The following is a 16,868-nucleotide window of genomic DNA, read 5'->3' on the forward strand; positions in this document are numbered from 1 at the left end:
CTCCTGGGTTCAAGCGATTCTCCTGCCTCAGCCTCCCAAGTAGGTGGGGTTACAGGCATCCAACACCACAGCTGGCTTGTTTTTGTATTTTTAGTAGAGATGGGGTTTCCCCATGTTTGTCAGGTTGGTCTTGAATTCCTGGCCTCAAGTGATCCACCCACCTTGGCCACCCAAAGTGCTGGAATTACAGGCGTGAGCCACTGTGCCCGGTCTTTTTGCTTTTTTTTTCTTTTTGTCCTTTCATACTACTGGTTTTAGTCATTTTGTAGATGGTAGAACATTGATATTCAGCTTTTAGCTACCAGTAAAATTGTGTATATTGTGTTTGTTTTAAGTACTCATCTCTGATAATATGTGTCTTTTAAAATTTTTGAAGGGCTTAGGTCTGCTGATAAATCTAGTGGAGTATAGTGCTCGGAATCGGCACTGTCTTGTCAACATGGAAACATCGTGTTCTTTTGATTCTTCCATCTGTAGTGGAGAAGGGGATGGTAGTTTAAGGATAGCTGGACAAGTTCATGCTGTTCAGGCTTTAGTGCAGGTAAGCAACCACTTAAAAACAAACTCATAACTGCAGTTTGTTGGATTTGTCCAATTTCTTTTATCAATTCCACCTTTTACCTCCTTTTCTTCCCCACCTGTCGCTGGCCCCGTCTGCCCGTCCTCCAGCCTTTTTAGTTAGAACTCCTGAAGCGTGTCTCTGCTAGGGTCGAAAGGGACTGTTTTACACCTGACCAATTTTTAAATATTCACAGCGTCTAGGGTGAAAGCTTATTTTAAACCAGAATTTGTAACCAATTAAAAATGTGGTACATGGTGGTGCACGCCTATAATCCTAGCACTTTGGGAGGCCAAGGCAGGTGGATCACTTGAGGTCAGGAGTTCAAGACCAGCCTGACCAATATGGTGAAACCTCATCTCTACTAAAAATACAAAAATTAGCCAGGCATGGTGGCATGCACCTGTAATCCCAGCTACTCAGGAGGCTGAGGCAGGAGAATCACTTGAACTGAGGAGGTGGAGGTTGCAGTGAGCCAAAGTGGCACGTCACTACACTCCAGCCTGGACAACAGAGGAGGACTCTGTTTCAAAAAAAAAAAAAAGTGTTGTGATTTCTCTGTAGATCAGTATACTGCTTAGAATGCATTCTTACTTTATTCTGCTGATTTTTCTCAACTGTTATAATCACGCCTTAAGCATTGTTACCAAAAAGCAGAGACAAAGGCACATTTGTTTTATTAATCAAATTGGGTGCGGTGCGGTGGCTCACACCTGTAATCCCAGCACTTTGGGAGACTGAGGTGGGGAGGGTCACTTGAGTCCAGGAGTTCAATACCAGCCTGGGCAACATAGTGAGCTCCCATCTCTGTTTAAAAAAAAAAAAAAAAAGTCAAGAATCCAGGCCCATCTCATCCACTTCATGTCCTCTAATATTTATTTACTCGTCTGATCTGTGTCCAGAACTTGTTTGACCTTATAGGCCATAGAAAGTTAGAAGTCCTTTGTCACCTGTTCCCTTACCCAGTCTGGAAAGGACAGAGTAGCTGAGCATGGGAAATCATGAATGACAATGTTTCTTTGAACCATTTAAAGTCATTTTTCATTATCCTCTTTTGTTCTCTATTATGTGTGATTGAATGTTGACTGTAGATAAGAGGTAGTTAATCCCTAGGATTTTCTTCTTAGTTTCAGGATACTCAGTCTTGACTAGCCTTGAAATTTTAGTTTATTTAAAATACAAAATTAAATGTGAAACTAGTGATAAATTTTCATTACTTATCAATAACAGTAATAGTAAATGGTAGTAGTAATTTACTAACAATAATTGGTAATAGACTACTTTTAGTCTCCAGATACCATTTAGAGATTTCATTTAATGCAAAAACCATTTTAAAATATTTGGCACCTCTCGCTTTGATCCCATCGACACATTTATTTTTCTGCTAAATGAAGCATTTCTTGACCAGGCTAGGTAGCTCACACCTGTAATCCCAGCACTTTGGGAGGCCAAGGTGGGTAGATTGTTTGAGCTCAGGAATTTGAGACCAGCATGGGCAACATAGTGAGATCCTGTCTGTACAAAAAGTAAAATAGTTGATCGAGTGTGGTGGTGCATGCTCATAGTACCAGCTACTTGGGAGGCTGAAGTGAGAGGATTGCTTGGGCCCAGGAGTTTGAAGTTGCAGTGAGCTGTAATTACAGCACTGTGTTCCAGCCTGGGCAACAGAGTGAGACCATGTCTCAATAACGTTTTAAAAAAGTATTTTTTTTCTGTACAGTTGACTTGTTTTTAAACTTTCTATTTCAAAATAGTTATAGACTCACAGGAAGTTACAAAAATAGTACAAAGAATCCCATTTACCCTTTACCTAACTTCCTCAAATGGTGACATCTTAATAACTGTAGTACCATAGCAAAACCAAGAAATTGACATTGGTACATCACTGTTAACTGCACTTTAGACCTTACTTAGTTTTACCATTTTTCATCTGCATTCATTTATGTTTGTGTGTAACATTTGTACCTCTGTTCAGTTTTATTACATGTATAATGTACTCACTACTACATTGAGGTATAGAACCATCACCATAAAAGAATTCCCTTGTGCTGCTCACTGTACAGCCTACCGCCCTCCCTGTCTCCTAGCTACCACCAACCTGTTTTCCATCTTTTTTCATCTCATTTTATTTTTTTCTATCATTCTAGTCCCTTTCTTTTAAAAATTGACTTTTCTTCAAATGGAACCTAGAAATGAATAAAAACTTACCGTCAGCCGCCTCACGAGCTGTGTTTGAAGGCACAGATGATAGGTCTGCATTATTCACATAATAGGGGTTCATTTGCAGAAGCCACCCCCACACCCTAGGAGACCCCTGTTGGTGAGTTGTTTCAGGGATAGTCTCAAATTTTCCTACTGTGTCTAATTGACCTGGGAATATCACTTCCAGTATTCCTCTTTTGCACTTAGTGTTGTGGAAGCTTCTTGTCCTTCAGGGTGTCATCCTGTATCTTCTCTGGCTTTCTTTTATCTGCTATGGTTTATGGTTTGTCATTTTTAAATCAGTTTAAAGTTTTTGTTTTTCAACTGTAATACCTTTTGGGTGATGGGTTCTGTTACTCATTTTAGAAAATTGTGCTGCCTTGTACTCACATCAGTTATCTTAAAGTATCAAGAAATGGCTCTTAATTCTGTTATTCAAAGATAGAGTGGAAAATTCCATGTTCATATTTGTATCTTTTATGCTACTGGTAACATTGGTCTGAATCCAGTAATTTTCAAATTACGTATCTTTTCAATAATGTTGTATAAATGGAATCTTACAGGTAGTTCTGATTACTGACATGAACTTTCCTCTTTCTAGCTGTTCTTACCTATTTATGGATCTGTTTATTTTTTAAAAACCAAACATAATTCACATACATAGTGGGGAAAAAAAAAGTCAGATCCAGAAAGGTTTAAACTCCACAAATGTATTTCCTAAAACATTACCATTTGTAACTTTTGTGTTTGTCCTGAGAAATTAGTGTTTGTGCATATATCAAAATAAATATGGAGGCCAGACATGGTGGCCCATGACTGTAATCTGTAATCCCAACACTTGGGGAGTCTGAGGTAGGCAGATTGCTTGAGCCCAGGAATTTGAGCCTGGCCTAGGCAACATGGCAAAATTATGTCTCTACTAAAAATTAAAAAATTAGCCAAGTATGGTGGCATATGCCTATAGTCCCAGCTATTTGGAAGGCTGAGGTGGGAGAATCACTTGAGCCCAGGAAGTCGAGGCTTCAGTGAGCCATGATCCTGCCACTGTACTCCAGCCTGGTCAATGGGAGTGAGACCCTGTCCGAAAAGTAAATAAAAAATAAATGTGCAATGTGTTTTATATAAACGGACTCTTACTGTACATAGTGTTTAGTCTATACCCGCTCTTTGCTTAATGTGTCTTCCTGAGCTGTTCATGTCAACACACAGGTTTATCACATTCTTTGTAATGACTGCAAACCAGTAGCTTTTTTATTTATACATACATACATGCATAGTAGTCTCACTCTTTTGCCCAGGCTGAAGTACAATGGTCCAGTCACAGCTCACTGCGGCCTTTTCCTCCCAGGCTCAGGTGATCCTTTTACCTCAGCCTCCCAAGTAGCTGGGACTACAGGCACATGCCACCACATTTAGCTAAGTTTTGTATTTTAGAGCTGAAGTCTCACTGTGTTGCCCAGGCTGGTCTCAAACTCTTGCACTCAAGTGATCCTCCTGCCTTGCCTCCTAAAGTGCTAGGATCACAGGCGTGATCCACCATGCCCTGCCTTAATACTTTATTTAACCAAACCTCTACTGATACACTTTTTGATTGTTTTGTGTTCTTTTAAGTTTTATTTTGTTACAAAAATTACAGAAATAAATACCCTAGCATCTAAATCTTAGGCCATACTTTTCTTTTTTTAATTTTTTTTGGAGACAGAGTCTTGCTCTGTCGCCCAGGCTGGAGTGCAGTGGCACCATTTCAACTTACTGCGACCTCAGACTCCCGGGTTCCAGTGATTCTTCTGCCTCAGCCTCCCAAGTATCTGGAATTACAAGCATGCGCCACTACGCCCAGTTAAGTTTTGTATTTTTAGTAGAGGTGGTTTCACTGTGTTGGCCAGGCTTGTCGCGAACTCCTGACTTCAAGTGATCCGCCTGCCTCGGCCTCCCAAAGTGCTAGGATTTACAGGCATGAGCCACCCCGCCTGGCCAGGCCATACAAAGTATGTCTGTGGGCGTAATTTTCTGATTTAGGAATTGTTGTATCAGAATATATTGTACTGTATTTAAAGTTGATATGCCTAACTCCTCCCACCCTCATCACCAAACACATACTTCCTGTGCCCTCAATTTATACTTCCCCCTAAAACTTTTTATGAGTCCCCATTCCTTCATACTCTTGCCAGGATTTTTGCTAGTCTAACAGGTTCCTAGGTATTTTTGGTATTTCCTTAAATGGCATTTTGTACATGTCCAGAAACAGTGATGGTTCATTCTTTTTATTTTTCCAAAGCCCTTGCTGTGTTTAGCTTCCTTTTTTGGCCTTTTCAAAAGCAGTCATCCTTGAAGTTATGTCTTCAGAGTAACCCACAACAACTTAGTTCTTTCTGAAGTCATAAGTAGGAGTCCATTATTCTCTTCTCATACATTTTTATCTCAGGGCTTGAAAATTATTGGGAAACCCAAAGAACTTTTGTTGTTTATATGTGCTTTATCTATTTATATTTATTGAATTAGAAATTAAAACTGGGAGACATTACATTAGCTGTTAGGGCAGTGACATAATCACATGGCATGTAGATTCCAAAACTCCACTGTACACTCAGTGAAAGAAGAAAGAAGTCAGCAGACCTCTTAATATTATTATGAGTGTAATTTTGACCTCCTATACTCCCTGATAGGGTCTTAAGGATCCACAGGGATTCTTAGACCAGTTTTGAGAATTGCTGTTCTCTATAAAGGTTAACTTTTATTTTCTGAAAGATATTATCTTATATAATCTCTCTTTGAAGTTTATATACCACTCTTCTGTATACTCAACAAATCTTTGGGGTCTACTTGGCATTTGATTTTCAGGCAATTCTTTTAGTAACTTGGAGCATTTCCCAAATCATGTCAGTGTTTTCTGTGTGTCAGTACTATACCAGCACAGGGAAAATAAAGTAAGTGATGGCAAGGAATTTAGCATATTCCCCTTTGACTTAAGAATTTTCCAATTTTGTATTTTTTTGCTTGAATTTCTTGTATTATGCAAATTAAGGGAAATTATTGAGACTCATTCTTGCAAGCAACCTGCGTCATTAGTAGATGACTTCATTGAATCTTAGCAGCATTTATACTTTTGTTTTGGCTTTCAGTAGGATGTAGAGCAAAAGCTTTTACTTATACTCATCTCTTTTTACCACATAACCATCTTAGAGTTAGTGATACATTTAAAAGCAACTATAACTTTATATTTACATATATGCATATTGATTGGCGATCTCTTTTAATGATCTTCAAAATAATTTTATCAGCTATTCCTTGAGCGAGAGCGGGCAGCCCAGCTAGCAGAAAGTAAAACAGATGAGTTGATCAAAGATGCTCCCACCACTCAGCATGATAAGAGTGGAGAGTGGCAAGAAACAAGTGGAGAAATACAGTGGGTATCAACTGAAAAGACTGATGGTACAGAAGAGAAACATAAGAAGGAGGAGGAGGATGAAGAACTTGACCTCAATAAAGGTATATTTACTTTGAATGGTGTACATTGAAGATAGTGGTTTGATTTTGTTTTTTCCTTCAAACCATTTTAATTCGCAGATTGTCTTAATCTGGCTATTACTTGAGGATCTCTCTCGTTCAATCCAGACAAGCTTTGATACTTGAGTGCTTGAGTAGTTCTCCCACAGTGAGGAAGGTGCATGCCAATGGCAGGCATGCTAGTGACAGGAAAGATCCAGTTAAATCACTCTTCCTTCCGGGGCCCTCCTTTCCTTTGCTCATCTGTGAAGAGACACATAGGAGACATAATAGGATTTTTTCAGTTTTCAGTTTTTGAGATTGTTTTTTCAGCTTCACTGTAAACTTGAAGATCTATTGTCATAAATTATAGTAATAGTTCTCAAAATGTAAGTACTAGATGGGAAACAGTAAGAAATATACTGTAGGCTGGTGGCTCACACCTGAGCCCAGCACTTTGGGAGGCTGAAGCAGGAGGATTACTGGAGGATTACTTGAGGCTAGGAGTTTGAGACAATCTAGCAAGACCCCATCCCTACGAAAAGTTTAAAAAATTAGCTTGGCATGGTGGCGCAAGCCTGTAATCCTAGGTGCTCAGGAGGCTGAGTTTGGAGGATTGCTTGAGCTGAGGAATTCAAAGTTACAGTGAGCTATGATTGCGCCACTGCACTCTACCCTGGGTGACAGAGTGAGACCCTTTCTCATTTAAAAAAAAAAAAAAGATACTAGAGGTAATATCTTCACCAGTCATACATTATTGAGTATCTGCTGTCAGAATTTGTGATACAACTTTTGCCATTCATACGAGTTCTGCAGAATAGCCATTTGTAACTTCATATCACTAAGGTTATGATTTAAGTTCAGTCAGCCCTTCATACATGTGGGTTCCACATCCACAGAGTCAGCCAACCACAAATCAAAAATATTTGGGGAAGAAAAAATAACACAGGTTAATAAATAATATAACAGCTATTTACATAACATTTACATTGTATTAGGTATCATAAGTAATCTAGAAATGATTTACAGTATGCCAGAGGATGTGTGTGACTTATATGCAAATACTGCACCCTTTCCTATCAGAGATTTGAGCATACTCCAGTTTTGGTATTGGAGAGTGCTGGCATCCTGGAACCAATCCCCCCTCGGATGCAGAGGGACGACCGTAATGTGTTCAATTTTACATCACTAGGAAGCAAGCTGCCGCAATATGTCATTCTGAGCCTTTTCTCCTTCTATTACTCCCACTTCTCCACAAATCTGATACCATTAGTTCTAATATTGTAATACTTTTCTTTTCCTTTTTCTCAGTTACTAGGTTTTGATGCTTTTCTTTTTTTGGCATAATAACAGTTTTGGTTTTTTAGCAGTCTTTTAAAAAGTTACAGCTTTATTGAGATAGAATTCACAGACTGTACAATTCATCCTTTAAAAGTGAGTAATTCAGTAGTTTTTCATATATTCACAAGGTTGTGCTGCCATCACCACTAATTCCAAATATTGTTTTTATCACCACTAAAGGAACCCCATACCCATTAGCAGCCATCACCCCTATTTTCCCGTCCTCCCTGGGCACTGGCAGCCACTAATCTACTTTCTGTGTCTATGGATTTGCCTGTTTTGGACATTCCATTTAAAAAAGAATCATACAATATGTGGCCTTTTATGACTGGCTTCTTTCAGCCAGCAGAATGTTTTCAAAGTTATCCGTGATACAGTATTTGTTAATACTGTATTCCTTAGACAAATAATATTCCGTAATACTGTTATACCATAGTTTATCCATTTGTTTACTGGTGGACATATGAGTGGTTTCTGCTTTTTAGCTTTTTGAAGTTATCTACAAGTTTTTTTGTAGACATTTTCATTTCTTTTGGATTTATACCTAGGATTTGGAATTGTTGGATTGTTTATAACTGTGTGTTTAACATTCTAAGAAAATGCCAAATTGTTTTCCAGTGTGGCTGCACTATTTTACATTACCATCAGCAATGTATGAAAGTTCCAAGTTACTTGTATTGTAAAATAAAATTTTTAGTCATCCTAGTGGGCGTGAAATGATATCTCATTGTGGTTTGATTTGCAGTTCCCTGGTGATTAATGCTGCTGACCATCTTTTTAATGTGCTCATTGGCCATTTGTGTATCTTGTTTGAAGAAATCTCTAAGTCCTCTGCCCAGTGTGGTGGGTTTTTGTTTTTGTTGTTTTGGAGACAGAGTGTTGCTCTGTCGCCCAGGCTGGAGAGCAGTGGCACAATCAGGGCTTACTGTAGCCTTGACTTCCCAGGCTCAAACAATCCTCCCACCTCAGCCTTGCAAGTAGCTGGGGACTACAGTCGTGCACCACCACACCCATTTAAGGTTTTTTAATTTTAGTGGAGAGGAGCTCTCACCATGTTGCCCAGGCTGGTCTCAAACTCCTGAGCTCAAGTGATCCTCCCGCCTCAGCCTTCAAAAGTACTGGGATTATAGGTGTGAGCCACCATGCCTGGGCCCTTTGCCCAGTTTTAATTGGGTTGTTTTTGTTGTTGAGTTGTTAAGAATTTTTTTATATGTTCTGGATACTTGACCCTTATCAAGTTCATGATTTGCAAATATATTCTCTCATTCTGTGGATTATCTTTTCAGTTTGTTAATTGTGTCTTTTGTAACACAAAAATTTTAACTAAAAGTTTTATGGTTTCAGCTCTTCTTTTGGATCCCTTTTTCATTTTGATTTACTTTTTGTTAAGTTGTGGATATCCAGTTGTCCTAGCATCATTTGTTGATTTGTAGCTGTTTTGAAGTAAAGATAACTAACAGAATGGTTGGTTTTGTAAGGTTTGTGTTAATTAATATACTGTTACAATTCTTTACTTCAACTCTCTCAGCCCTTCAGCATGCCGGCAAACACATGGAGGATTGCATTGTGGCCTCCTACACAGCACTACTTCTTGGGTGTCTCTGCCAGGAAAGTCCAGTAAGTACATAGTTCAGTGATGTTTTATGTATCTTTGAAAGATTCCAATGTAACAGCTTCATACCTTTACCTGTTTCACTTACTTATTTCTTCAGTGTTTCCCCCTTAATGTCCAACTTATTCCACAAAGGCTATTGGCTGGTTATAGGGTTGTTTAAACTGTTTGTTTTCTATGGAGGAAAAATGGCAAGAAAATGTGTTAACATTTCCAGTAGTTTTATTTAAATTACCTAAATAGTTTTAAAGTAAAAACTTTTGTACAGTCTCTATTGGAAAGGGAATATGTAGCATTTTTTACATGCTAATCCTTTCCAATATAGGTTTTATTAAGTAAGGCTTGGAGTGGAGTAAATTAAATTGATTTTCACTTTTTAAAAAGTGAAATAAAGTTGATCTTTATGGCTTTGTTAGAAAGGATTTGACGGTCAGAGTTAGGCTATTAAAGATATAAGAAAAGCAGTTCTGGAAAACAAGCTAGTCAGTGCTTTAATCTAATGAAAAGGAAGAATTACATGCATGAAATCAAATTAAAATCAAGATAGTGTATAATATTAAAACTTTTAAATACTTGTTGAGATTTTTAAGGTACGTCCCAAAGGTCAGAATACATTAGGTCTAATGAAAAAGCTCTTGTGGCTGGGTGTGGTGGCTCATGCCTGTAATCTCAGCACTTTGGGAGGCCGAGATGGGCAGATCACTTGAGGTTAGGAGTTCGAGACCAGCCTTGCCAACATGGTGGAACCATGTCTCTACTAAAAATATAAAAATTTGCTGGGTGTGGTGGCGCACACCTCTAATCGCAGCTGCTCGGGAGGCTGAGGCGCAAGAGTTGACTTGCTTGAATCCTGGAGGCGGAGTTTGCAGTGAGCCAAGATCACGCCACTGCACTTCAGCCTGAGCTTCAGAGTGAGACTGTTTCAAAAAAATAAATAAGAAAAGAAAAGGCTCTTGTTTGATGGATGAATATGTTCAGATGCCTTTGGTTGGAGTAAAAGAAGGGATAGTGTGAAACCTGTACTCATCTGGCTTAAACAAGATGGCAGAGTCTAATTTGGGTGATGTCAGTGCCTCACTGAGGTCATCAGAGACTCGGATCATTTCTGTCTTTATTGTTTTTCTGTATTTTTTTGTAGAGACAGGGTTTCACCATGTTGCCCTGGCTTGTCTCGAACTCCTGGGCTTAAGTGATCCTCCTGCCTTGGTTTTTCAAAGTGCTGTGATTATAGGTGTGAGCCACAGCGCTCACCCCATTTCTGTCTTTAAACTGCTGTCCTCCACATGTTGTCCTTTGCTGGCTCTCATGGTCCCATGCTAAGCTAGGTGTCTCATCAAATTAAATAATGCCTAGCAGTAATAGGTGCCTCTTCCTCTAGATTCTTTTTTTTTTTTCCACAGGTACATTGGCTAGAAATACATATCTTTTTAAGACAACTGTTTGTTTATTTCCCTTTGGGACCCCATGCCACTCTAACCCCTCACCAGGTAGACTTCCTTATCTTGGCCAGCACTGGGTCACAATGCTTTTGTCTGAACCAGTTGCTGGCCAGGAACATGGGATTACTGTGAGTGGATTAGATCATCAGGATTCACTTTGGAGAAATACGAATGTCTAGACAATCAGGCTGAGTCAGCCCGAAAGTGGAAGGTAATGACTACGGGGATAGTCTGCTGCCTTGGGAAAAACAGAGATGAGGAGTAAAACTGTTGATGAAGGGGACGGCAGAATCATTGTGAGTGTTCTCTTTAAGATGGGGGGTTGGGCGTAGGTAGATTATTGTAAAGCCAGGTTTTGAAATGGAAGGCAGATTGTTTTCTAGGAGCAAGGGCATTGAGGGAGCAAGAAAGAGTGGAGACCTATAGAGCTGGGGGTTAGTTTCAGTAGGAAGCAGGGGCCATCTCATTTTGAAGCTGGAGGACTGGAAGAACAAGAGTAATGATAAATGCATGGCTTCATTTGAGCAGGAACTCATGCTGGCTCCTTGTACTTAGGCCCATCTACCCAGCCATGTTTCCTTATTTTTGCCATCTAATTATTTGTATTGCCTTTTTTTTTTCACTTTCTGTATCTAAGTCCTGTGTGTTTTTTCTGAATCCATCTTGTCCATCTCTTCCATACTTATATTTTAACCAACCTAAATACACCAACCCACTGTGTGTGGCCCCTTTGGATACCACCCATTTCAGGATCAAGACCAAAGTTCTCATCGTGGCTCTGGAGGCCCCGCAAGATCTTTATATCCCTTTTTCTTGTTTGCAGTGACAAGATTTTAAGAGCAAATCAGAAACACATCACACACAGGAGAGGAGGAAGAGGCAGGCCTCAAAAGCAATGAAAATAATATTTAAATGTAAAGATTTTTAGATGCTCTGTTTTGTACACACTATAGGTTTAGTCATATTTCAGTCATATTCTTTCTTACATAATCGTTCTTGAAATTGTGTTATTACCACATGTGATTTATCTTGGGTCATCTTTCCTATGCTAATTCCTATTTGTGTTTGCCTGTATCTATCTTGTCTCTAAAGAGAGAATGTTCTTAAGTTATAGGCAATGTTGTGAATTCATAGAGCCCCAGATTTGTTTGTTGCCTTGGAGATTATGATTAACACCAAAAAGCTAGCTGATACCACAAAATGTAAAGGAAGTTTGGTTTGCCTAATGTGTAAGTGAAAGAGATAGACAAGAAAGCATGTGGTTGTTGCAGCAAATGCCGCTGTGTGGTCTGATCCCGTTTTCACTTGCCCTTCATGACTTCTCACTTTGCATCTGGTGCATTGCAGTGGTCAGTCTTCTCATTGCTCTTCCTGCTTTCTTGCCCCTCCATTCCTGGGACATTGCACATTGCCACCAGAGCTAACTTACTTCAGAGCACTTGCTGATCACATAGCTCCTTGCCCAGTCTTCCTTGGCTCACAGCCAATAAGGGGACTAATGACTGTTTAGTGTTGCAAGACCCTGGACTTAAGACTGCTTCTCCAATTTCCAAACTTACATACCCACTGGATACTTTTAGAATTTTTCGAATAGGCCACGCTGTATCACGCCTTTTCTTTTTGTACCTGCTATACTCTGTTAAAAAATGCGGTCACTGTCCCTCCCATTGCCTCAGAAATGCTGTATGTTATGTTCTGTAGTGTGTTGATAGAGAAGGATTTGATTTGGATTGAGGGACTTGCATCCAAAACATAGGAGCTAATCATATATTCTCTATTATAGAGGTGTACTTTTCTACTGAGCAGTTCTCCAGAGACACTTTAGCCACCACTCTGCCCACTACTGTGATAGCTTTTGGTGGGAGGATCAGTTTGAATGTGTGTAACTGATCCCTTCAGCACATGAGTACTTCAGCAGTTTTTTGATTAGATCTTTTCTGAAGCTGTATTCATCTCATTATTTTGCTGCTTTCTAATTTTGCAAGTCCCCTGGCATGGGAATAGAAAAAAGGGGGTGGGTAGTGGCAAATTTCTGAAGAGAAATATGTCGTCTCTCCTTTTTTGCCCCGCTAACAAAAGTCAAATTGGAAGTTTTGTGTGTTTTATTGTTGTTTGGTTGGTTTTGTTTAACCCTTTACCTTGTGTCCCCAAACTTGGGACAGTATACTTTCTTTTGCTCCTTACTACAGGTGAACCTTCCTAAAAGGTTTTTTCTTTTTATTCTCCCTAAAACATTTAAAGCATTCTTTAATGTAATGAAATAGTTTTTAAAGCAGGTTGTGTAATGTTTTCCATGTAACAGATTGGTTTATATATAGTTTGGCTGCTTCTTGCTAATAATGAAGGGTTTTCTCTCCTGATACTGTCTGAGAATCTATCGTAGGTGAGGTTAGATTACCTTTGGAAAGATGCTTCTAGTTAATTTCTGTCCTGTGTAATTAGTTGAATTCATCTGTGAAGCATGTGAATTTTTCTTTCATCTTTTTTATTTCATGAGCAGCTTTGTGAGTACATTCTCAAGTCTAAAGTCCTCACTCTCTTCTCCTGTTCCTCCGGGGCCCCCAATGAAACATACATATACATTAAACAGTGCAGTTTGTTATTTCAGGCCTTTTTCTTTGCATTTATGAAAGTAGGTCAGCATGCTGCCTCACGCCTGTAATTCCAGCACTTTGGGAGGCCAAGGTGCATGGATTACTTGTGTCCAGGAGCTTGAGACCAGCCTGGCCAACATGATGAAACCCCATCTCTACTAAAAATACAAAAATTAGCCAGGTGTGGTGGCACGTGCCTATAATCCCAGCTACCCGGGAGGCTGAGGCATGGGAATTGCTTTGAACCCAGGAGGTGGAGGTTGCAGTGAGCTGAGATTGCACCATTGCACTCCATCCTGGGTGACAGAGTGACTGTTTCATTAAAAAAAAGAAAGTAAATGTGTACACAAATGTTTCTTTGTAGCTTTTGCCAACTTTACCTTTCTCCTTTCTTTCTGGGGGTGTGATAGGAAATTGACAGCACACAGAATGAGTGTGGAAAGAGAATAACCACGTGTTCCAAGGATCTTAAAAATTTACACCGAGATGTGTGTCAAAACCAACAACATTGTACGAGGTACAGTCTCATGTTTTCTGCCAGCTGACCAATATGTCTTGCTCTGTTTCCTCAGATCAATGTAACCACTGTGCGGGAATATCTGCCAGAAGGAGACTTTTCAATAATGACAGAGATGCTCAAAAAATTTTTGAGCTTCATGAATCTCACTGTAAGTAGCTTTTATGATTTTAAATTTAAGTATAATACATTGACAGTAGACATAAAAATACTATGGCCATAGTAAGTGGGAGCAAAAAGGGATTTTCTTCTAATTTTAATAATTGTGTTCTGTTTCTTCAAGGTAATTATTGCATGTTATGGCAAATAACTGTTTATCAAATCCACAATTTAATCTCGGTGTACTTTGATTTGTAGTGTTCAGTTTAGTAAATCTAGAGGCAAACTTTTATTTATACTTCTTAAAATCTGTTAAATATTAACTGTTACTTCCTTTCGCCTTCATCCCCCTTTCAGTGTGCTGTTGGAACAACTGGCCAGAAATCTATCTCTAGAGTGATTGAATATTTGGAACATTGCTAGCTGCTTTACCTTTGCTTCAGGTGCTCGGTAATGCTGGAGCTATCCTTAGACAAAGAAAAGTCAAGTTATGAAAGAAATCCTTGAAGATGTACCAAGAACATTCATCAGTATCATTCGTGTTTGGATTTTTAAGGCCACCTGATTTCTTCGTCATGCATTCGGCATTTGCTAAATGACAGTTACTACATCAATCTGCAACTATCAAAAATGAGGGAAAAGGTTCAGGCTGTTAACAATTCCATGCAGTATTTAAATACATTTACTTTGGCAGAGTTTATACCCTCCCCTTGTTTTCTTGCTTTATTCTGGGCAAGTTTGAAGGGGAAAATTTGTGCTGCTGTTAGTGCAACTGCTGTGTATGTTGAGCCACTGTTGTCATGCCAGCCAGGTGCAAAGGCAGCTTAGCTACTGAGGTAGCGAATGTTCTGAGGACATTCTAGACAACAGCTTAGTTCCTTTTTCAGGCTCATTTGCTTTTGCTTTTTTGTTGAATGATTCCAATCGTAAATAAAGCTTTTAATAATTTTGTGAATTTTTTGGTTGTTGTTCCCTGAACTACTGTCTATATTTAAAATTAGATGGAATCCAAAGATACATGGGATTAATAGTATATTTTTTTATTCTTGATTAGGTTTGGGTTATTGAACTACTTTTTACTTTTGAGACCACAACCATATTCAATATCATACCGTAATGTGTCATGCTGTAGACACAAGAAAAACAACAGTTTGAGGGAATATTGTATAAGATGATGTGCCCTGTTAAAGGAAGAGGCAAAATAGTCAAACCCAGAGTAGTTTACACTTAATGCTAGAGAGGCTCTTGAAACATTATTAGGTTTTGAGGAAAGACTCTCTAGATATATTTTCTAATGTTCAGTACAATAAATATAAGGAAGCTAAAACACCAATGTGGAATTCATGTTTTCAGATAACATGTATATTCTTCTATAGAGTGACAGGATCAATTGCATAAGCGCAAAGCCTTAAATTGCTGGTTTAGAGAAGACCCTTTTTTCATTCAGATCCTTTGTTCATAGAGCGGTTATTTGAAAAACAGTTATGGAACACAAAACATTTTATAGATTTAATATCATAACATGGCAAATTTTTCTTGTATTTTCAGACCACTGGTTGTACTATTTTTTTTTCTTTTCCTTTTTTTATTGATTTGGGCCCCCTGAATACAGGCTTTCTAAGAGATCTTTTTCATTAATACTTTTAAAATACTTTCAGGTAGTACACATCATGTTTCTTCATTGGATTTGTAAAACTTGAAGCCATAAAAATATTAGTTTGGTGTGTATTGGGGAAAATAGCTAAAAGTCTAATTTTTACCCATTTAGACTTTGTTATTTCCTTGTATAAAGTGACAAATCGGGGCTCTTGTATCAGTGCCAGCTGTAATGTTTTTAAATGCAGTGGCTGCCTTCTATTGTCTTCCTATTTTTGATAATGCAGATTGTTGGGAAATCTATAAGGAAGTAACTGATTCCAGGCAAATTGTTTTCTTCCTTCTACCCACCCCGACCCCTACCCATCACCTTTTAAGAACATACTACGCCAGTGTAACGTGGGAACCATTGAGATTGTATTTGCCCTGAGTATTAAAGCTAGCTTAGCAAAATACTTTTAAAAACATATTGGTAAATGATACCCATAAAATTAAATTAGTTCTATTTTAAAATGCAAAATACATTGATATTTATTAATCATTGGATTTAGGGAAAGGGACAGATTTTTGGTGAACCTGACTTGTGGCAGATGGTAAGGAATATTATAAAACATTTGGATGAGAACAATCAGGGCGAACTACATTTTTCTGTTACACTGGTAATCATTTGAAAATTGATTTACCTCAGTGTTTAACAGTTTTTTGTTTTGTTTTGTTTTTTAAATAATAACTAATTATCAAGCACTGATAGAGATGCAGATTTTGGTGGGGGGAGGTGGTGGGGGAGATAATCACTTCACCAACTGCAGTGCATTTGTGTGTTTTTAACCCTCAGAGAACTCTGCATTTTAGGGTACTTGAGGCTGACTTGCAAATTAACTAAAAGTTTTAAAGTAACCTTTTTTTCCATTGTAAATATTTCTGTAAATACTACCAATTGGAAATTAGAACAGTAGAGTACTTTTCTGAATCCAATCCTATTTTTATTTTATACAGTATTTCTCAGCTGTGATCTTTGGAGCAAAAGCCAACGGCAGGAAAATAGTTTGTACCAGTTTCATGAAGTATGTCTTTGGGTTTTGTAAATAATTTTAACTCAAATAAAATTGCTACTTTCAATACACATGTTGTCTTTAACATAAGTCTATTGGAGGACAAAAGTGTCACAAACTTCATATATAGCTGACTCTAATGGGAAATACACTATCACTTAACACACATTTAACCAATTTTTGTTAAATATTTTATTTCTACATGTTTTTAATAATACTTATCTGAATATAATGTGAACTCAACAACTCAGGCCAATTAGGGACTGGATTTTCACTTAGGCCCTTGACATACTTACTGTTGTGATTTAGGTATTTTTTGCTCCTATGAGTATGATCCAGGACTTATTTGCTTCTGAGGTTTTACACTGCTT

The 16,868-nt window shown here is 38.4% G+C and overlaps 1 protein-coding gene across 2 annotated transcripts in view; it reads left to right on the forward strand.

The window, feature by feature from the left end:
- WAPL (WAPL cohesin release factor) overlaps nucleotides 1-16,568 on the forward strand; it is an 86,546-nt gene extending 69,978 nt beyond the window's left edge. For both annotated transcript variants that reach the window (XM_017893274.1, XM_017893273.1), the window contains 5 exons: nucleotides 377-541; nucleotides 6,043-6,250; nucleotides 9,117-9,205; nucleotides 13,806-13,901; nucleotides 14,207-16,568. In XM_017893274.1, coding sequence (XP_017748763.1) covers nucleotides 377-541; nucleotides 6,043-6,250; nucleotides 9,117-9,205; nucleotides 13,806-13,901; nucleotides 14,207-14,272 — 624 coding nt within the window. In that variant the 3' untranslated portion in view covers nucleotides 14,273-16,568. The remainder of the gene's footprint in view (nucleotides 1-376; nucleotides 542-6,042; nucleotides 6,251-9,116; nucleotides 9,206-13,805; nucleotides 13,902-14,206) is intronic.
- Nucleotides 16,569-16,868: the final 300 nt, after the last annotated feature.

The sequence above is a fragment of the Rhinopithecus bieti genome, unplaced genomic scaffold, assembly GCF_001698545.2.
Source record: "Rhinopithecus bieti isolate Rb0 unplaced genomic scaffold, ASM169854v2 scaffold_23869, whole genome shotgun sequence".
NCBI classification, from domain to species: domain Eukaryota; kingdom Metazoa; phylum Chordata; class Mammalia; order Primates; family Cercopithecidae; genus Rhinopithecus; species Rhinopithecus bieti.